Below are 22365 nucleotides of genomic sequence, written 5' to 3' on the forward strand. Positions count from 1 at the left end.
ACAGAGCAGACCACACATCAAGTTTAGTCTTCTATCAAAGGTTGAAAAAAAAAAAAATAGAAAACCCAAAATCACATAATTCCTGAATTATGGAGCTCACGAGTTTCATTATGGAAAAGTGGTGTAAATGTTCTGATTGGTTCCCCCACCGACACCACCAAGGGAAACCCCATCACTACAAGACACTGAGAAGTGTTTAACACTTCGCAACAATCTTATTAAATTAATAATCAGAGGACTGGGGACAAATGCGTGTATTTGTCCCAGTCCTCTGATTATTAATCAGTAGATCTTCACTTTCTTGACATTTTAAATTCTCATGACAATGATCCAAAACACACCGCCCGGGCAACAAAGGAGTGGCTCCGTAAGAAGCATTTGAAAGTCCTGGAGTGGCCTAGCCAGTCTCCAGACCTCAACCCCATAGAAAATCTGTGGCGGGAGTTGAAAGTCCGTGTTGCTCGGCGACAGCCCCAAAACATCACTGCTCTCGAGAAGATCTGCATGGAGGAATGGGCCAAAATACCAGCTACTGTGTGTGCAAACCTGGTAAAGACCTATAGTAAACGTTTGACCTCTGTTATTGCCAACAAAGGTTATGTTACAAAGTATTGAGTTGTATTTTTGTTATTGACCAAATACTTATTTTCCACCCTGATTTACGAATAAATTCTTTACAAATCCTACCATGTGGATTCATGGATTTTTTTTTCACATTCTGTCTCTCACAGTTGAAGTGTACCTCTGGTGCAAATTACTGACCTCTGTCATCATTTTAGGTGGGGGAACTTGCACAATCGGTGGCTGACTAAATACTTTTTTGCCCCACTGTACATTTTTTCATGATATAAAAGTGTGATAGTGATATTGCTGCTATAGCAACAGCGTGCTTTTATGCTCCCTAGTGCAGATCAGCGAGAAAAGCCTGGGCATGTCTGAAAGCTTCATGTCAGCCACTGACGATTTAGTACCTAAAAGGGAGCTACTTCAAACACCTCCCAGGAAGCACTGCATTTTGCAAAATGTGTAGGAAAACTGATCCTAAAGATGGAAGCAACAAGCACGTTTCACCAGAGGCAGAAACACATTAAAGTACAACCCGGCTACAAAGGAGGAGATGCTAGTAGGTGGTGATGTACGACCCAAATGTAAATAAATGACTCCACCGAGCGCTGCTGGAGCACTTGCTAGTTACACTGAACGTGATGGTTCTCTTATGTTGTGTCACTGGATATAATGCTGTGTTGTGATAATGTTTGAGACTATTTGCCCAATTCTAAAGAAATAAAATGCCCCCTACAAAAAAAGCAAAAGATAAAGACAAATTGCATCAAGGCTGATGCTTCCTGTCCACAAACGTGTGTCCTGTCGGACAAAAATTTCAAGAATTCAGATCTAGCGGGCAACGGCGTTGGGCCCCAGCTCCCTCGGCTCCATCTGACAGACACGCACGCAAACACAGACACGTTTTCATCCCCTTCAGGAACGGGGGTTTTGTCGCCTGTTGGTGAGGAGCTCAAGTTTGTAAAAGGCCATAAAAAGCTATTAAAAATTCATTAACTTAAAAAAATTAATAAGTTAAGGAAATAGTAAGAAAGATTCAGTTTGATTCAGATTAGGTCACCATTCTCAACACCTCATTTTACAGCAGCTGGGTAATTGTTTAAAATTTTTACTTGAAGGAGGGGTTTGTTTGTTTTTTAAGTTTAGTTTTTTTCCTCGTAGAGGTTTGATGTACGTATTCTATAAAACTAAAAGCATCCAAACTGTGCTGTAAAGTTATGGATTTCTACTCGTTGGTTTACGTAAAATCCACTTTGGTCGGGAGATTAAGTGAAGCTTTGTGCTCTTTGTCTGACTGTTTATACAAGAGGCCTGTTGTTCTCGGAAAACAGAAGCGGAAGTGGAGGAGCTGAAGGAAAATGTCTGCAATCAATGCAGTTCAGTTTCCTTGCATAAGCACGAAGGAAGACCTCCATTTCTGACCTGTTAGAAATACATGAAAGTGTCATTCGCCTTTGCAGATAACTGATCTCATGCTACGGCTCCCCTTGAAATCACAGTTCCTATTTAAAATGAATGTGGCTCCGATTGTTTTATGCAAAAAATTATAAAATTAAACCAGTTTTTGTATTTAAATGTTATAAATCAATTCCAACGTGTAGGATTTTTTTGCAATTTTACAGCATTTTTGAACTGTGTTCTCTGTGGTGTTGTATTTTTATTTGTGTAACTGTCTGCTGTCAGGGTTAATGCTGACTGAGCTTTGTAACACCCTGAAATGATTGGGGTGAAAACACCAGCTCAAAATACATGACAGTGACTTACATCCTGTAAAACATTATTTTAGTGCTTCCACATTCAACCAAAAGCTGAGAAACACCAAGAAACACAGATTACCACTTGATGTATAGAACAAATGCTTTAGCAACCTGGCTAGCCAATATTTGCAGGGAAGCTTCTGCTTTGTTAAAGAAACGCGTTATCTGTAATAAAAGCATGTGTTATATTTGGTTAGCACTGGTTTTGTGGCTTGTTTTTACTAGTTGGTAAAGTTTTAGCTTAGCTTTAGCTTTTCAGCCTAAGCAGTCAGCTTCTAAATATATATATGTCATATAAGAAATAAAAATGAAAAAAGGTTAAAAAACACATTGACAATATTGTCAGTCAATAACGGGCCATAGTACAATTTAAGCAATTCTTTACAGTGCTGTAAAAATCCTTTAAAGAGAATAAATACAACATTTTTAACAACTACAGACTAGATGTACCAATCTTGTGGCAGAATTGCATTCTCTCTATTTAACTTGACTTTTCTGTTTTAGTTTTCAGTTTATTGATTTTATTGCAGACAATTATTTCTAAATCTTTGTGAAATGGTTTAAATAGTTTACTCTTTTCTTCCTTTATTTTATAAATAGAGCACAATTGTAATCATATGCAATATACAGCACTAACATATTGGAGGAATAATAGGTGCAGTTCATACAACTTCAGTACCCGTTCGACCAAAGTGTGGGCTTAAATGTGCACGTTTTAGTTTTTTAGAAAAACTGAAAAAAGCAAGTGACTAAGAATGGGGGGGGGAAAAAAATCTGTCCTATTTAATGGCATTACTGTGTGCAAGTGAGGCAGGACTCAGGTACATGCACGCACGCACACACACACACACACACACACACACACACACACACACACACACACACACACACACACACGTAAACATGAGGGGCCCCATCCACCATGCACACCCGACCCCTGGCCCCAACAACCCTCCTCCCTTTCCTACTTTCGTTGTCTTCTTTTCTTGATCACTCCTTCTTCCCCCCACCCCTTGAATGTGTGTGCACCAACTAATGCAGGGAGAGGACAGATGGTTTGAACCAGACAGAAGAAACAATCAGAAAGATGGGGTGGAGGGGGTAGGTGGGGGTCTTCTTAAAGAGACAGATCTCATTTACCCCTTCACCTACATTACACGCGTGCCTCCACTGTCCTCATCCCTTCATTTTTACACCCTCTCCTCACCTTATTTTGGCTTGGACCTTTGTAATTACATTCTACATTAATATTGTTCTTTAAGTTTTAATGTCTTTTCTCTCTTTTATAGACTTAGAAATGAAGAACCAGTGGTTAGCTAAGTTTCTTTGTTTTTGCCTTTCAAAATAAGAAAGTAGAGGAAAATGCATTCTTACATCTTTAAATTTCACTTAAGCTCACATGTAACCATTTCTATTGCCCAGGCTGCTCAGATAACACTGCTAATGCTGCTTCTTTCCTTTTGTTACATTTGGATTTAGAAACAAACAGCAAAAATCTGACAATGCTCCACAGAAGATTTTAAGCAGTCATGGGCCAGGAAACAGACCAGTTCATATCACAGACTTGTGCCTGTAGAAATTAACCTTTTAATAGTTGGATCAGTACAGTTTGTTTTTACAGAGTAAAATATTTGAAATCGAAATACTTTGCACAAAACACCATTTCTACATGTATGCTGACAGAAATAATAACTAAACGGGATAAAACCATTAAATAGTTCCGGCAACACAAACACCCATTTGAAACAAAGCTTTCACACAGATAGGAAGACTCAGCATGAATATATACGACACCAGTTTGGTCCAAAAATGTAGACCAAGTGAAACCAGTTACTGCAAGAACTCAAATATCACAGTCATATCACACACTGCAAAATGATTTTACGTTGTCTGATTGGATCATTTATGCACTAATTCAAGTTAAAATAAAGCACATTTTTATTCATGGTTAGCTTTCATAATAAGTGGTTAGATTTTCACAAAAACAAAAACAGATCAGTTTAATTCCATTACTTTATAGGAAACTGACTTCACTGTAGTTCCTATTATTTCAATGCAGTGAGCAAAACCTAAACTTAATGAGCATCACCAAAACATTTTTACCTGAAAGAAAAACAAAGAGCAGCTCTTTGTGTGCTTCTGTGCGACTACAGTGACCCTCAATGACTAAATACCTTCATTAATGTTTTGCTATTCTCACTGCAAAACTAATGAAATACAGAACACAGCCGAAAATAAACTTCCACAATACACCCAGTCTGGATGCTGGAATACTTTTCATAGAAGAGTACAGACTGCACTAGACGCACACAACAGCAGCTCTGTGAAATTACATCCGACTTAATCAGCAAACGGAAAATTGTTTATACTGCAAGCTTCCATTTGAGTAAGACGGCAAATTACTAGTAGTAGTATAGTGGTAGGAATTGTAGTACTGATGTACGTTAAGACTGTTGCTGCCAAGCGGAATGTTTTGTTTTTGTTTTTTTAACTGTAGCTTCAATAATTTGCATTTCAGGAGCAGATTGTCTCTATTGCAGGAAAAAATGAATTACACAAGTATGTGGGACATTATCTCCCTGCAGTAGAACAGAAGTATAAAACTGCTGATGAATGCCAGTTAGAACAGTAAAAGGATTATTCTTGTTTCTGCGAAGTTGTAACTGGCATAGACAAATGCTGTCCTTCATCTGCCTTCACGTAGCTGCAGTTGAGTTGAGGAATCTGTTCATGCCGTCTCAAAATTATCCACAGCTATTCTTTTAGTTTGAATGCACGGTTTACCTCTCAGTGCATCAACCACTGCAGAGCAGCAGCCTGTCTAATCAGATTACAACTGAGCTATCCCTCAAAACTGTTTGTCCAACATCCCCGAGCAATGCAGTTCAGCTGACATCAAAATTTAAACCACATTCATCCTCCTTCCTGTGACTCTCTCTGGATCCTTTTGGTTTGTCTGTCTGCTCCTCGTTCCCTTACCCGGTCTCAGCTCTTGTGCAGACGGGGCTGAAATGGTTCGGGGATCACGGCAAAAAACAAGAGGGCGAAACGAGCACACTGTACCAGAGAGTAACCAAAACAGCACAATGAGACCATGAACACGCTGAGCAGAGAGCGAGCAGAGAGAGCAGAGAGCGAGGATAAAGTATAAAGTCAGAGCATGCATGTGGGTGAGCGAGGCACAGTGCTGCTACCAGACGATTGGTCGCACCCCTCTTGCTCCCTCCGCCCACTTGTCCCCTCCTCCTTTGCCAGCCATGAGAGAGGAGGAAATAAAACCATAGCTCGCCTCTCTCCTTCAGCTCTGTGTACTGCTGTGTGAAAGTGCTAGCCACACACATCCAGCTCCTCACATGCATGATCGTTTGGGTGCATTTAAAGCTGCGGCACACTTTACATGGGGGAAAAGGCACACAGCTTCAGCAAGGGAAATTACACAGAGGTGAAAAACAGAGCAAAGATTTACACACACTGCATACATTTCATAGCTAAGAAAAAACAAAGAAATCTGCTAAAAAACTTGAATGTTTCGATAGCATAGTGTTCACTGATAAACAAAATCTTTATTCCAACACAGCTTTGTCAGCAGATATTCAGGCATCTGATATTTTAAACACTGCTTTTTATGAACAGAGTTTAACTGTGGTACAAAACCTACAGCCTCATCACGTATACAGGATTTTCTGGGCTTACCGGTAGTTTACAAACTCATAACACACATTTTTGGATGCTAATGGAGTTATAAAATGTCACTAATTGATTCCTTCTCTGTACTCCATTCACTGCCCATACAATTTTGTTACAATCATGTAGAAAATATAACATTTGCATTCATGTACCTTATTGATCCAAATGCTGGACAAACCATTCGTTTATTTAAGGAGAAGAGAATACTGGCTGGTTTAGCAAATTTACCTACGAGGCTACAAATGACCAGAGATTAAACACTGTGGAGGAAACTGGTAAACTTGGGCCATCCAGACATTCTGAATAATTTTGGGAGAATAAAATTGAGATGTTTTACACAGTCATCACCTCTCGATGGGGAAAGGCCTGCTTAAGATTTATTCAGACTACTGGAAATACAACTTGTTAAATTTAGGAACTGCTTAAATAGAACCTGTCTGGCAGGTGAAGTAGGCTAAGAAATGTCAAAAAGTGTCCTGTTACTTCTGGCATAAAACCAATACAGCACTTCATACAAACGTAACAGTCAAACATGGTGGTGGAAGCATGAAGACTATGACTGTTTTGCTGCTTTCAGGAGCTGGATGACTTGTAGTAATTGATGGAACCATGAATTCTGCTCTCTATCAGAAAATCCTAAAGGAGAACATCCAGAAGTCAGATTGTGCACAGAAGCTCAAATCCGCTTCAGTTATGCAGCAGAGCAGTGATCTGCAACATACCAAAAATTCCAGCTTTGGCGAAAGCTTTTTCACACCACTACATGTTAGCTTCACCAAGAGATTCAAACTTTAGAAGCAGGTGGGACAAAGTCTGAGGCCATGGTTCTGAGCCAGAAAAGGATAGATTGTGCGCTCTGGGTTCAGAACAACTTGCTTCCTCGAGGTCGAGCTTGGGTATCTCAGGGTCGTGTTCATGAGTGGGGAAAGAGTAAGACAGAAAATTGATGGACAGACTGGTGTCTGCAGGAGAGGCTGTACCAGTCTGTTGTGGTGAAGACACCAGCGTCATGGAGAAACTGTGGATTATGGCCACAGGCTGTGGGTAGTCACCAAGATAATGCATACAATGGCAAAAATTAACTTCCTCCAAGGGAAGTCCAGATTCATCCTAATGAGCCCACAACGCTCACTGGACTGGTCGTGTTGCACGCAAACGGTGACGTCACCATAGCTCCATAACATTTATACCAGTGCTGAGGGCATGAGTACTAGTCCTGCAGTATTTTCCAAACAGATGTCAACACTCAGACAAAAAAGTTTTTCCACAGAAAATCGCCTCTTTTCAAACTGTTGCAACATTTCCCCCTAAAATGATGGTCACATGATCAACCACTCATGTCTTCAAAAAAACTGAGGACTGCACAACCAGCCAACATGATGCCAAAATGCAGCGAGCACTACCGGATGTGACATCACTTTTAGCGTGCAGCAAAACTTGAGTGAAATGGGCCCATTAGAGATTGTTATGAGTGCTGTCACTTGGGAGGGGCTCATAGTAGAGCGATTGCTCATCCACAGCAGAAAGAGCCAGTTAAGGTAGTTCAGGCATCTAATTACGGTGGCTTGAACGTTAGATGTCTGGGGCAGACTCAGGACATTCTGACTTTGGTCTTAACATCTCCCCAGAAGACCTGACACAGTGGCCAGGGAGGGGGACGTTTAAACGTTACAAGCCAGGGAGTTTGGGATTCACTAATGCGATGAAGACAACATCACCTAATGATGCACAAACTTTGACAGACCTCTTAGACTCGTCAGAAGTAGAAGGGCAGTTTTGATCATGGAAACTGTTTTGTCCACCTCAGAGAAAAAAAACAACAACTCGAGTGGGAAAGTGTTAAGATTTTTTTTTGTTTGTTTGTTTGTTTTTTGGGTTGGGGGGGGTCAAATCTAAAACCACTTCCTCGTCTTCTGACTTGGACACTGCATGCTAAACAGTGCCCCATTAAACCAGATAGCAGGTTTATTACAAAAGCATTTACAGCCAAGCTTGTTGTGGAGATGATTTTATATACGTCAAACTCAATTACAAGAATGGACAAACAAATGGTGCCTAAAATATCTAGAATATAGCTGTTGCATCCATTAAAGGGAAAAAAAAGTGGGGGGACACAACATGTACAGTAACTTCACTCAGCTGCTAAAAAGAAAAAAAAGCCAATACAAAATGTGCAACACCATTACAGAAAGGGAGGAAATGACATTTAGCTTTTGAAGCCACTTTCATAAGAAAAATGGAAGGATATCAGTATTTCAGAGGATGTTCCCAGCCATTTAACTGCTAACACTGTGATGTTATTTGGACGTGATCTATCAGTCAGTCTATGAGTCGCAGGAATCTTTTTCTCTTTTAGAGGTTTTCAGTGAAAATTAATAATTATTATTATTATTTAAAAAAAAGATTCCTAAACAGTGAAACAATGACAGCAGATATGCTGGCATGCTTCACGTGCAGCAGTATTTTCAGGATTCCATGCATTTTTTTCCTTTTGAAGGAAATGCAAACAGGAAGCTGTAACACATGAAGACTAATGCATGAAGAAAGTAGAACAGGTTGCAGCCTCCAATGCAATTTCTCCTGTTTTGAAAGGAGCCAACATCATCATTTCCTTTTTGGATACAAATGGAAAAATGAGTCGAGACTCAAAGGAGACTGGAATTAATTCCCACAATTATGAAATTACAAAATTTTGGTGTGCTGTGCATAATAGCCTCATGTCGCGGTGAAGGCGGGGTGCAAATCCTAGCACACTGAACGCTAAAGATAACATTTTGGTGCCAAAGGTCACAGCATACCAGAATCAGACACTAAACCCTGCCTCTAGAAGCAAGGACATACAAAGATACTACAAAGTGGGAATAATAATTATTATTATAATGGTTTTTAGCCACACACTAATTATGGGTGAATTATGTTTATTCAAAATTCCAACTTTTTTTCTTTTTGCTTTGTTTGTTGTTTATAGTTTTAGTGCAAGGAAGAAAAAGTCTTCAGTGGAAAATAAATAAATAATCGATCTGTTTTAAAGTACAATTGTTTGCATAATACTGACCCAACAACTAAGTATTGGCCAATGGCGTCTGTAAATACCATTATATTTCCTGATGTCAGACAGCGGGGCTAATACCAGTTGATACTGATATTCTGCAAGTTGCCCGTGCGAATGTTTAGAGGGAGTGTAATAAAAAATGTGAACTTTGCAGGAATGCACCTAAAATCAAAGGCTAATTTTAATATTTTGTTTGACTACATCTCTTGTAGAATCAGTGTAAGACAATTATTACAAGACTTCAAAGACTTTAAAAAACGCAAAAGAAACACAATAAATAAGCTAGCCTATAATCTGTAGCAGCTCTCGTTTTACCTGTGACATCCAACAAGACTTTTTTTTTTTTAAGTGCCAGGTTGCTGCAACAGAATTTTGCAGAGCATGGGTAACAGATGGAAAAAAAACACACACACACCTACCCATGCCATTTATATTTCAACTGGGTTTAACGGGATTTTTGGTGGGCGTCACCACTGATTTTCTTCACGCCAGCAGCAAGCGTTCTATACATTTCCCCTCTCCAAAGAGGGAGGCTTGTTCTCTCTGAGAACCCACACACACACAAAAACTCCCCTCCCTTCTCTCCCCTCTCCTCTTCCTGTAGCTATTACAACCCCAGCTTTCCACCTTGCCAAACCCTCTGCAGCCTTACACAGTAACCAAACAGCTCTCTCTGAAACTTATAACTCGTCCATCTTTAACGTCCATACATACAAACGCAAAAGGTACCGTTCAAAACACGGTCAGAGGTCAGGACAGCCAGGGCCAGCGCCCCCTGCACTGAGACTTGTGGAATATAAAGAAGGAATTGAACCTTCATTCTTTTAGTTAAGGGACTGACACCCCCACCCCACCTCCTTCAAATAGCCCAAAGGGCTTGTTCCTTCAGAACAGCCGCCACTCCCACACAAACACACACACACCCTCCTTGAGGTTCAGAAGCAACTGCAGGAGAGCAGTTTTAAGACGTTTAAACGTATGTACTCTGGCAACTTTCTTTTAAACACGTGTAGAAACGCGAGCACCCCCGAAACCTTTTACTTCCACGTTAGAATCACAATAAATGAGAAACATTCAAAACGGTATCAAAACAAGCAGCTTATTGAGTGAAAGTAGATAAAAATAAAATATATGCTGGAATCTATTATTTTGAGTGTTTTTGCCCAAATGCGCACGTCGCCAGAAAACGCCTGATTCGTTGCCCCACAGTCTTTGTTTGACAACTGGAGGATTTTAAACATTTACAAAATAATTTCGTAAAATCAGCGTTTGCTCAAACAGCTCGCACACGCTTGTATGCTGGAGATGAGCAGATGTTTTGCATAAATATTTAAACGCGATCATTTTGCGACATAATTTGGATAATTTAGCTCTGGCTGACGGACTACACGAACAGCCATTTTAAGAAAGGGCTTCCACAAATTTCACAGTTTTCCGTCATGTTAATATTTTTCTAATTTTTTAAAATGTACTTAAATTTAAAAGAAAAGCACACACACACACTGGAACACGTGATGTAGGCCACGGGGCGACCCGGGCGCTGACGAGACCCAAAGTGACACACTGTGGAAAAAAAAGAATAAGGAGCAATCTGTACAGTGGCTGCTTCATTCAAGGCTTCGCCATTTTGCCCTCCATGCCTGACGTGGTGCAACTCCTCTTTGCGTGGACGCACCACGTGTTGTGAAGCCACGAAGGGCCACAAGCTCGTCCCACGGTACCCCCGCACCCACCCACTCACAAATCACCTTTATTATGGCTCTTTAAGGTGATCACAGTCAAGATCTGGGACTCTTCACGCACCCGCTAAGACACCTGAAGGCATTACAGCCATGTTAGCTCCGTGTGTAAGGCGAGTTTGGCAATAGGTGACCACACTCGGCCCCACTCATCCACACAAAGACCACGCTGCTGGGATGTGTGTGCCACAGCCATGTTGCAACGTTTTTACTCTGCTTTCGTGGCGCAGGGCGGGCGCCCCAAAAGCCAGCTCAGTTTGAAATATTCGGCCTTTTTCATACAAAATCCCACGAAGAGTGATTACGCCAAATCGTAGCATTTATTAAAAGGCAACAAGTGTGGAAATGGGGTGGAATCTTCTACATTTCCTGGCCATTTTGGCTCATGGTGAATACGCACACACATATACATACGCACACATGTGGCCAAATGGCGGAACATGGAGAACTGTGCTCAACTCGTATCTGTGCCAAAGGTTACGGGCATAAATGATGGGCTATAAGAGAATTGCATAGTGCTGTTTGAATGAAGCAGGTCAAATGAGCACAATGGACACCAGTTAGAGCTACTACTGAACCGCAGAAATTTCATTGACACTCACCCAATTACAAAGAAGCCACAGCTACAGGTACACTATCAGGCTGCCACATAAATGTGTCCGAGTTGGCGTGAAGCAAAAGCTATTTAAATGTGAAATATTCACACCCAGCACCTATTCTGGGTTAAAACGAGCATTATATATTTAAAAGAAATACTACAATTACTAAACAGCACAGCTGTGTTTTAATTGGAAAGACGTGTTATTAATTTAACTAAAAAAATAAAATAACAGCTCCATTAAATCACAATTTCCTCGTCAAATACATTCTAAAAGAAACCTATAAACGAAATAAAATAATCAACACACCGCATTTCCGTCACAACTCACAGCATCATTAAAAACTGATTTGTTTTCAGAGTGTGAACGTTAAACCGAAGAGTTTTAATAAAAGCAAAAAGCGAATATTATCCATGCACACGTTAAAGCACTGAAAGGTTGTCCAACACGTGAAACCACACCACTATACATTTATAAAATACATATGTGCCAGTGCATTTTTAAAATCGTGTTAAAGAAATTGTGTAGTGGCTGTAGTGTAAGGAAAGAGTAATTACATAAAAGGCTGGGCCTAGAGCATATAGTAAACCACAGGACGTGCTCACATCAACACTGCGACTTTACGAAGAACCTATATCTACGTGCTTGTTGAGCTCACTCTAAAAACACAGCAGCATTTTAAAAGGACGAGTAAAAATCCAACCACACTGCACAGAACGGCAGGCACCTAGCTAAAGCTGTCACAGTTCAGCTCCACAGCAATGGCCGACAAAGTTGAGGGTCCACGCTACACTGCCACACCAACAAACACAGCCAAGCTAGCCACTGCTAGCCTCACAATGGCTTCTAACGTCAAGTGGGCGCAAGGGCCGAAATCTGTGTCCCACTAATAGCAAATCATTCAGTGAAGTCGTTGTTTTCACTTATTACCCCATGAGAGAAAGACCCACATAAGGTGATGCAACACATGAAAGGTTTTTTCCCCTTTTCTTTTTGAGAAAGGAGGGGGAGGGGTGATACAAGTGCTCAATGTACCTTTGCTTCTTGGGGACGGAGTGTTCGACCTCAATACGTTTCCCATGAAGTTCCACTTTACCTGAAAAAAGGAAAACTGGTTCAGAACAAAGTGTGGCTAAATGCTAACTGTGTACTAGCTGCAAAGGCCTACGAAGGGAATCTACTGTATTCAGGGAACACAGTGTGGGTTGCCTTGCGGTTCACTTATTTCCAATTAAACCTGGTGATCTTCCAAGCACTCGTGAAAAGTACTAAGAAGCAGTTATGTTGAAAGTGCTCAAAACATGCCCTAAAGTCGGGGAGCAAGTGAATAGTGTACATCACGTCACTTTCCGTCTGCTTGAATCCCTCAGAAATGCCAAGCGATAACTATACGTTTATCAGTTTAACTCTGAGTGGCAGTTAAAAGGTTTCAAGCCCACATGGTTGTAGTGTGAGAGGGTTGTTTGGAGAGTTTGGTGAGGGTTCAGGAAGGATCAGAGGGAGCTGACTGGCATGGCGACCTTGCCTCCTCACGTTACATGTGTAGGGAACCATGAGAAATGGGCCACAGAGCTGTCGCCACGCAGGAAAGCGAGCTGTACCATAGCAGGGTAGGTTTGTGTAAATTCTGGGTTGGTCTGAGGCCAGGTTTGGTAAGGGCTAATTTATTTGTTTCTGCCTTTGTCATAGTGGACTCCCGGCTTAAAGGGGGAGGGGAAGCAGCAAGGCTTCATCCTATATCACAAGAGAGTAGGCTACTCTATCCAGTGCTCAGGGGTGCAAGATATTAAAACGCCTACCAGAAGCACGCATTAGCTTGAAATGCACGTGTCATAATTAGCACAGTACTGTTAGAATCTCCTTTGATAAATTACAACGATATCAAGGAAAGCTTCACCAATGGCTGTGTTTTACAGTATAGCTTTACACTACGTGCGCCCCCCCCTCCTGCAAAAGTTGAATGGCTCCCGTGGGTGTGTAGCTTTCCACACACTAATATTCCTTATTCTAACACCAATAAAATAATTTCAGGAATTTATGTATTTATTTAATCTCGCGTGGAGCCTCGGGAGGCGAACGGATAATAAAACTGGGATACACCGCTGAAGGTGAGCATGCAACCGGGGCTGTGCGCCGGCGTCTACGGCTTCCCTATATATAGAATGAATGAAATTAAAGGTGGAAATAAGAGAAGGCTTTTTTTGGTGACTTGTAGTCCACCTTAACTCACCAGAAAATGTCTCGATAGCCTTCATGGCCCAGTGATCGTCCGGACAATCCACAAACGCATAGCCGGTTTTCATTAGAAACTGTCCGGTGTATGGGATCTTGTGTTCGTCAAAGGTTTTTCCTAAGTCCTCGGCAGTCACGCTTTCGCCTAGATTCCCAATGTATAGCTTGTGCATTGTGGAAATTGTTTTCCCGAGCCCAAAAAAAGAAAACAAAAAACAAAGCCCAGAATAACTAAAGATTGGAGCCAGCAAAAAGTTTCTGCTGAATGTGCTAATAGCGCAACAAGATATTGTCACACTTGCCACTCAAACAGAAAGTGTAAATCACGCTAGAGGACAAAAGTACGAAATAAATTTGAATTCACGATGACAAATTCAAATAAAAAAAATGTAAAAAAGTAGAATCAGGTGGTAACGTTGAATATTGCTGTAAATCCAGTTGAATAAGTGGAGCAGGAGAAGAAATGAAACCCCCTGACTTGCAGCCGGCCCCAACAGACGAATAAAGCAGCAGCCTATAGCCTCTATCGCGCTGTGGAGGAGGTGGGTTGGACTGGGTCTGATGATGGGTCTATGGCAGAAGAGTGGGAAAAACTATGGCGGGATCAGATCGGGAGAAATGTTTTCCTCTCTCTCTCCGCCTCTCTCTCTAGTTTTCTATCCTTCCCTCTTTCGGCGATCCGCCTGCTGCCGGCAGAGGGGTGACGCCGCCCCTCGTCGACTCCAATTCACGTTTTTTTTGTGTGAGAGAGGAAACCACGTGGTGTAGTTGGAGTAGGTAAGCAAGGCGGAAGGGAGGGGGCATCCCCCTCTCATCCCAGGGTTTTCACCAGATGAGCGCGTGTGCGTATGTGCGCCTTCATGGTAACAGAAGCCGAGACTCCCAATTCCGTGCTGTACAGTAGTGGATAACAGTACAGTTTGCGTGTTTTCCTGAGCGGTGGGGGGTATGCATCACGATGTACATGTAGACACCCGCGCTTCCCAAAGCATGGCAGAGATTCCTGTTTGAGAATTGCAGCTAAAAGCTGATAGCGGACAGCGTGTGAGCGTCTACTTTGTTGGTATTTATTTTGTTGGGGGGTATTTCCTCCACCCTTCAGTCTAGTGGAAGGCCTCGGTGGCCATAGCCGTTTTACATTTAAATAACAAGGCACCGCCCGCTCATTCTACTGCGTAGCACCCCCACCCCTGTTGTTGCTGTTCCCGCCCTCTGGATGGGTATGATTTGTGCTAAAGTTAAAGAAGTTGTCTTCGTGACGTTACATAAATGACCTATGGTGAACCCATGGTGGCTGTCAAACAGCGGGACGGGGCCTCCATTTTGTTTTAGGGGCCACAAGTGTGCTGTAGTAAGATGGTAGGAAACCCATGTCCTCGTTTTCATACGTCGTCGCCAGGGTCCTTTTCCCCACCAACTGGAACAATGTGTCAGCTATGGCGTCGATGCATTACAACCAGGCACACTCTCGTAGTTCGTCTCGCTTTAAACACTTTACTGTGTGTTGTAGTTTCCCTGTGAGGTCATGGCTCCCAACAGGCGATACCCAGAGTTAAAGTACAGCGCGAACATGTCGCGCTAGCCTCTTCTCCAGCAATTTCTGCACATTTCTCGGTGTGAGGCGCACACAGGAAGTAATACCATGGCGAAGTCGCTCGCTACGCTTCACACGCACACTGCGCGCCCCTCTGGGTGGATGTCTCCTCAAAATGGAGGCAGTGCGTGATGCGGGCCTGCCTCTCCCCCACTCACTCATCACGCTGGAGTTTGGCTGTGGATATCGGCTCCCTTCTCTCCAGGTTGTGCCAGTCTCGTCTCATGGTTTTCTAATTTTGACGGGCTTGGTCTTGGCTTTTAAAGGGCCCCCTTTTCTCTGTGCACGAGGTTTGGACTTTTTAGCCATACTGCACACGCCCGGGGGGATACGTGGCACTCTGGTGAAGCTTGCTTTGGTTAGAAAATGGCTTCCACTCACAAAATGGATTCAAACCCTCAAAGAGAAATGGAGCTCTCGCCAGTAACTGTTGAATCATCAGGAGTGGGTTTTTTTGTTTGTTTTTGTTTTTTTTACATTAAATCTGAAAAGCACATCACATATTTCCCCTTTTTTTTTTAAACTAGGCCTACTGGCTGTATTTTGTAACAATATATTTAATCAGTGTCCACTTTTTCCTCAGTGTCGTTTGACATTTAGTTTAGTACAGCGATGGTTAAAAACATCTGTACTTACATATTCCTTTCAGAACAAATTTGTTACCAGTTTTAATTCAAAGTCAGATTAAGTCCACAACTGTTTGTCTCAATCACAGACAGACATCAGTCACAACAAGCATTTATTGGAGTTTAGCTGCATTTAAAAACAAATGTTAAAGTGCTCAGTGTGCCATAGTGCCTTAGTTCACCTTAACTCAGCAGGAAACGTCACAATAGCCTTGGTGGGGTTTTGTCCTGAGATGGATAAGGCACAAAGGACACCCCCACCCAACCCCCACATGTCCATTAAAGCCTCAGCTGTGATTAAGACCAGGAACTAAAACCTGGCCTTCCATACGTGCCTGTTTAAGATTCAAACATAATCTCGTGTTTTTGTTGTGTAGCGTTAAAACGCACACCTTTATGCTTTATGGACATTTTTTTTAAAAACAGAATTGTTTGTTTGGCTGACGAGGTGAACGTTGTTTTTATGAAGTCAAACCTCTAAAATCCGAATTTTCATTGTATCAGAGTTAAAATGTTAAACGATACTTTTTTTTTAGTGTGTGTGGGGTTGTTACACTGTCTAGATACTCTCAGCCGTCTCAGAGCGTATGTCCCCTGTATTCAGTTTTCCATGAAAACTATAATAGTGTCCTCCTGTGCTTACCTGGAGCTGAAGCATCTAAATGAAAATGCAGAGTAATTAAGTTGATGAACTTCACTGCTAACCACCAGATTCCTCCTACAAATCAACAAATGCCTTCCTTTGTTCTCTGAAACTTTCTAAAAACTGTATCACAAGATCCTGTCTGCAGTTACTCTTCTGTGTGTGTGTGTGTGTGTGTGTGTGTGTGTGTGTGTGTGTGTGTGTGTTGGAGGCAGAAGGGTTGATGGGCGGAGGTCAGATGCAATAGAGGAACTGCAGGAGGAGGGGAACAGGCTGAGGAAATGTGAATGAGTAAATCTCTCATTTATTTCCTGCCACACTTGTAATGTGAGATCACTGCATTGCAGGTGATACAGTCGTTCTTTAAAATCACCCGGATGGACAAATGATGATGTTTGATTTTTGGAACTAACTTTGTGAAGACACATTTCAGAAACAGCCACATTCCAGTGGAAGTTCAGTTAGCTGCTGTGTATCCCTGATCGTCAGGAGCCGGCAAAAGACGAATTCCAGTCAGAGCTGAACCATCGCAGGAACCTCGTTCCACTTTGAACTGAAAGTTTAGATCTCTAATTACATTAATTGCAACCCTTTAAGTGTGAGGTGAAAATAGGAATTATTGTAATCTGCTCGCTGTTAAAAATCAAAACCATCAGTGTGTGTGTCTATAAAAGCCCACTCTGTGCCACTGAGCTACAGGGGGAAACCTGTGCATCAGTCAGCTAAACAATCCCAGCCTAACAAATGTGCACGGGCCTAAAAGCTGCAGGTAAAGTGTTTGTTAGAGATGCAGGAAGACGTTGTTGTCTCAGTGTTTTCATGAAGCCTGAGGAGCAACCAGAGCAGCCCTTTAATGAGTGTTTTTACGTATGATGCTGTCGGAATAAGGCAAGCTGCAAAATCCCCAATGTGAAGTTTTCATTCATCACTTAAAAAAACAAAATACACAATCACTGTTCTGAGAGGCTGCGAGGGCATTTATGCCCAAAACGTTCAAGAAGAAAAGTCGGACCTCTCGCCTGCTTTGTGCCCGTTTTAGGCCCAGTGCTCCTCCTTGCAGAGCCTGCAGGTAGGAAACGTCTCGTTTCAGCATCTTTGTGGAGAAAACAAAAAGACAAACAACAGTCCTCATTACTGTAATGATGAGTTTGCTCAGGCAGGAAAAGAGGAGACCTTGTTCAAAATCAAATAATGAGGTCTGAGCTTTTATTTATTTATTTATTTGCCTTTTTTCAGAAATGAGCAACAGAGTTTGACCGCAGATTCCAGTTTTCTCTACAAAGTCAGCTAAATATGCTCTTCGTAAAGCTCGGGCCCTCTGCTTGCCAATTTCCAAATATCAGATACGTAACATTTTTGCTATTAAATGTAAAGCGAGCACTCTTTCATTCACACTGTATAATAGTCATTCGGTTTCTGTCACGTTTGAAGAGTTTCAGTTAGGCTTCTTCCACCACTTCCTTCTTAGTGCCCTCTCTCTCTCTCTCTGGGTTAGCACAGAGCAAACATGCATGTCAGTCATGTGTCACAGCTCTTCCTGTCTGCAGTTCAAAACACATCTCTGCAGATGATCTCCATGCTATCTGCTGCACACGCACAGTCGATAGAGGATGTGCTGCTGCTGGATTAATGAGATCCACCATCAGTGTGCACAGCCTGCACGTTAGTCCTGTTCATCTCAGCATTTCTCCCCATTGCTTCTTCCCCGTGTTGCCTTTTCATAATTATGACCTCAGACTTACTTTCCAGCTGCTCTGACCTCTGGCCTCGTTGCTGCTGGCTGATTGGGACTATTACAGTGTAGTCATGTGACCTGCTGGACAGCGAAGAGTCTTAATATGTAAATGTGGAAGTACCAGCATTCACACTCTGCACTGTTTGTGTGTATTATCTGCTTCACGTGCTTAAACAGCACAGATTTCTTCAGTGTAGTGAAAGCGATACAGATGTGAACCAAGAGGCAGTTGTTTCATTACAGATGTGCCTCCGCCACCTGCCAACACCTCTGTAATCTGGTCCAGAAACAAATGTTGGCTCCTTTAAATATTTGTTTCTGACAGATCTATTCTGGTTCGATGGCTTTATAATATCAGAAAATTCGAAATGAGAAAATGAAACAAGCATTCAGATGTTGGACGTTTAATATGAACCTCCAGAGTAACTAAAGTACACTTTTTTAAATCCTTAGCACTAAAGTTGAGTACATAGTTACTTTCCACTGCTTCTATGAAGACCTGCTCTGGTCTTTTCTTTTTCCGCAGCAGCCTCAGAAGCGATCAGACAAAAAGGATATTTTGAAAGGACGCGATGACGACTGGGCACCCATCATGACCGAAAGCTCCTCATCGGCTGCTAAATGGACCTGGAGGAAACATCCTTCTGCCAGTATTGTTTCCTTCAGGTTTTACCACAAGCACTGGGGGAGAAAAGAGACAAACAAATCAGCTGTATATATTTCTACCATCTTTGCTATGTTGGTTTTTTCTGTTTTACAAAAACAGTAGGTAGAAATGTAAGTAATGAAAAGTACTCAAGCAGACTAGAGTCTGCACGTTTTTAAAAAGATGTTCGATGAAACGTGACAGGAATGTGAAAAAGGCTTCAGGGGAACTCATGGAAAATGTATAAAATGTGCAACATTTTCAGTGGGAAAGAAGGAGAACGTGCCATTTATAACCTCATCACTTCTTGTTTTCATTTGATCATTTTTAAGTAAGAAAAATGACCGCAGGAACATTTTTACTTCCTTAGTATTGCTGTAGATTTGGTACATATGTGACTCCTCTGTGTGCAGTCACACAAACAAAAAGTAAAAGTTGTTGAAAGCTTCAAATAAAACACAAAGGAGGAAACTGTCCCGAATGTCCCCTCGTGTTTTGAAGAGATCCCCGTGGAACTGTGGAAAAAACAGTTTGACGTTTTTTCTGTCATCGACTTATTTAAGAATGTTTCACGTCTTAGATCTGGAAGAAAATTCACGTTTTGATTGTCTGCTTTGTTTTCACAGTATCATTCAGTGGTGAAGGCCTCGTCCATGTTTTGAAATCTAACTATTTAAATTTTTGCTGTATCTGGATTTACCTAATTTAAAAAAAATCTACAAGATTTTGTACATTTTTCATATTTAAAAAAGCTGTTTTCCCTTCCCCTCCGCTCCCAGCAGAGTGGAGTTGTCAAACCACATTCCTGGAGGAACAAGGACATTTGTTTAGCTTTTTATTGTATTTTCTCTTTACTCACTGGTCAGTGTAAAAAGGTTGGAGAACAGGTCTTATTGGAAAGATACGACAATAAAACGGTCAAAGAAAAACTACCAACTCGAGCTTATTGCAACCAAGTAAAAGTTCCACAAAAAAGTTGGGAAAACTTTATACTCATGTTGAAAAAAATGAGCCTGAATACACGTTTTCATTTACTAACTAGTATTTGGAAAAAGGATACATTTGAAGCGTTTTGGTCAATATTTACTCCACAAACCCTTTTTTAATGTGTGTGTGTGTCATACAGGTCATTTATAGTTCAGTCTCAGGATTCATTGCTATGATTTGTAGCGTGGCGTTGCTGTCAATCTCATGCTTATGGTTTTTGTCAAACATGGCAGACTTGATTGTGAAAAAAACTAAATGTTTTTATCTGCTCAAATTGTGGAAAAAACTTGAAAATTAATATTTCAATATTCAGTGATACTGAAATAATATTTTGAAATTCTCACAATAGCAGGCTGTCAGTGTTTGCTTCCGTTTTTGGAGGTCAAATGTTAACTTTCAAACATGTTTAGGATTTTAAAACCAAATGAGACATCGTATGACACAAGGCTTCACTTCCTGTGCCGACATGGAAACAGGATGTGCTGTCTGCCACTAAGAGAAGCATCATCATCGGGATGATGACAAATCCTTTGTGTTCGAGTGAAATCCTGTTTCTTCGTTTCAAGGAAAAACAAACGCACGTATAATTATGTGGTAATATGCAACTGATTTTATAGAGGGCTGCAAACAAGCTGTGAAGGACATAAACACGTATGCGTGCATGCAAACGTATGCAAGTGTATTTGAAACTTTACGGAAACAATAACTGAAGTTGTTCTGTATTTGTCAAAGCAAGATTGGCAGCAAACACTGTATAATCTGTGCACAGGGGACTGAATACAGACTGTTTCGTTGTGGAATGAATGAAAAGTACAGACCTGTGCGTGCACACCAAAGCTGAAATACATCTGCACCGTGTGTATGTCTCACTGATGTCTGATGATGAAACTGTGGTAAAGTTTTTCTTGTTACCCGGTGGCTTTTTCCTGGGAAGTGTTCAGCTGCTATAAGCGATGTGAAGTATTGTATTTGTACAACCGAGCAGAGAGCTTTACAGAGCTGCAGAGTCAAACAGAAAGTTTCCACACAGCAGCCGGGAAAAGATTGTACAGAGAAATCAAACCCCAAAGTTAATGCAACTTAACTAACTTCGTTAAAGCTGAATGGGAAGCCGTGTGAATTCATGAGTAAACAGGATGTCGCCTGAGAGCACCTCACTGAAGCCTTTTCCACGTTTCTTGGGACAAAAACTCGAAAACGACTTTCTACGTGAAATGAGATGAAAGCATTGATCACGAATCACAGCTCCGTGTGAATTATCACGATCAAAAGCATCGTTTGTGTCCAAAACAGATGCAGCTCCAATCAACTAACTGCCACTGGTCAAATACAAAAAGACATTTAAATGGCTGGTTGGATTTTAGTTAATGTGAAATAGGTTAAACAGAGGGGGGATCCGGATCCTAGATCTAACAGTCATTATGGTCGGACAGGATTGGATGACCGAATTAAAAAAAGAAGAAGAAGAAGGGAATTTAACTGTTTGTGTATCGGACTCACCGGCTACGACCTCGATCAGAATAATAGTCTCTCACGCGGTGGACAACGAGAAGACCCGGGGACGAGACCTTTGAGCAAGCACGCAAAATGGAGTGAGGGGGTCTACTCTGAAGAACCCGCTGATTTGAAGAAACAAAACGGCCATGACGACTGAATTACTCTGTCAACTGAAAACGAGGCGGTATAACGTAATAAGAACAATTTCATGAGCGGAAATGGGCGGTTTTATTGAGCTGTAAACTCCTTGCAGTGGGCTATTGTTTGGAAATGTTGTGTTTACAATTAGCATGAAGTGGCATCAAGATTTAGAAGATTTAGCACAAGGATGTAGGCGGAACTATGTACTCTCTAAAACTGTTATTCTTAAGTCAACTTCCTTTTTATCCGTACAAATCCTTTAGACAAGAATCATCCCGCCTCATATGCTGTACGAACATTTTATTTTATTTTTTAAATCTCACACTGCCGCATTTAAATCTTGGCAATGAAGCCTAAAATGACATAAGCTTTGTGTTCTGCTTGTGATTGGAGGTTGCAAAGTAAAACAGCCCACAGTAAATTTGCTGCATGCGGCTTCTGTCCTCTTCTCCGACCCATTACCGCCACCAAGCGGCTGACTCAGGTCGCTGCACTGTGTCGTTAGGCCTGAAAGAGGAAGTCGAGGCCTTCAACCGGGAGGCCTGTCGAGACGCAACAGTCTCAACCAAGTAACGCAGAAACGTAATCATTTGCCTGAAATAAAGTACTTAAAAAACTTTTTTCTTCATAAAAAATATTTAAATAATGGATTTCGACTTTTTCATTTTTCTAAACGGCTCTTTTCGGCGGTCATATTTCTTCGTTATTAAATGGATAACTTATAGAAAATATTATCTAGATTATTATCACGCATTAAATAATATTATTTTATAAAATTTATACAATTTAATTTGTAACAACCCACTCATATTCAACGCATATTTCGATTTTGTATTAAACAAACAAAGAAAAACACGTTTTTGAGT

The 22365-nt window shown here is 41.4% G+C and overlaps 1 protein-coding gene and 2 long non-coding RNA genes across 3 annotated transcripts in view; 1 reads left to right on the forward strand and 2 right to left on the reverse strand.

Annotated features, from left to right (window-relative positions):
* Window positions 1–14343, reverse strand: part of igf2bp1 (insulin-like growth factor 2 mRNA binding protein 1) — a 42420-nt gene extending 28077 nt beyond the window's left edge. Inside the window, exons 1-2 of the mRNA XM_026165943.2 lie at window positions 13629–14343; window positions 12434–12494 (exon numbers count right to left, since the gene is read on the reverse strand). Of these exons, the coding sequence (XP_026021728.1) occupies window positions 12434–12494; window positions 13629–13803 (236 nt within the window). The 5' untranslated portion in view covers window positions 13804–14343. The remainder of the gene's footprint in view (window positions 1–12433; window positions 12495–13628) is intronic.
* On the forward strand, window positions 12800–19350 carry LOC145428617 (uncharacterized). The gene is made up of 2 exons (XR_013908916.1): window positions 12800–13008; window positions 18755–19350. It is a non-coding gene; the product is annotated as an uncharacterized LOC145428617 (long non-coding RNA).
* LOC145428616 (uncharacterized) lies at window positions 18617–21704 on the reverse strand. Its single transcript, XR_013908915.1, has 2 exons — window positions 21362–21704; window positions 18617–18909 (listed from the first exon to the last, which is right to left on the reverse strand). It is a non-coding gene; the product is annotated as an uncharacterized LOC145428616 (long non-coding RNA).
* Window positions 21705–22365: the final 661 nt, after the last annotated feature.

The sequence above is a fragment of the Astatotilapia calliptera genome, chromosome 4, assembly GCF_964374335.1.
Source record: "Astatotilapia calliptera chromosome 4, fAstCal68.1, whole genome shotgun sequence".
In the NCBI taxonomy this organism is placed as follows: domain Eukaryota; kingdom Metazoa; phylum Chordata; class Actinopteri; order Cichliformes; family Cichlidae; genus Astatotilapia; species Astatotilapia calliptera.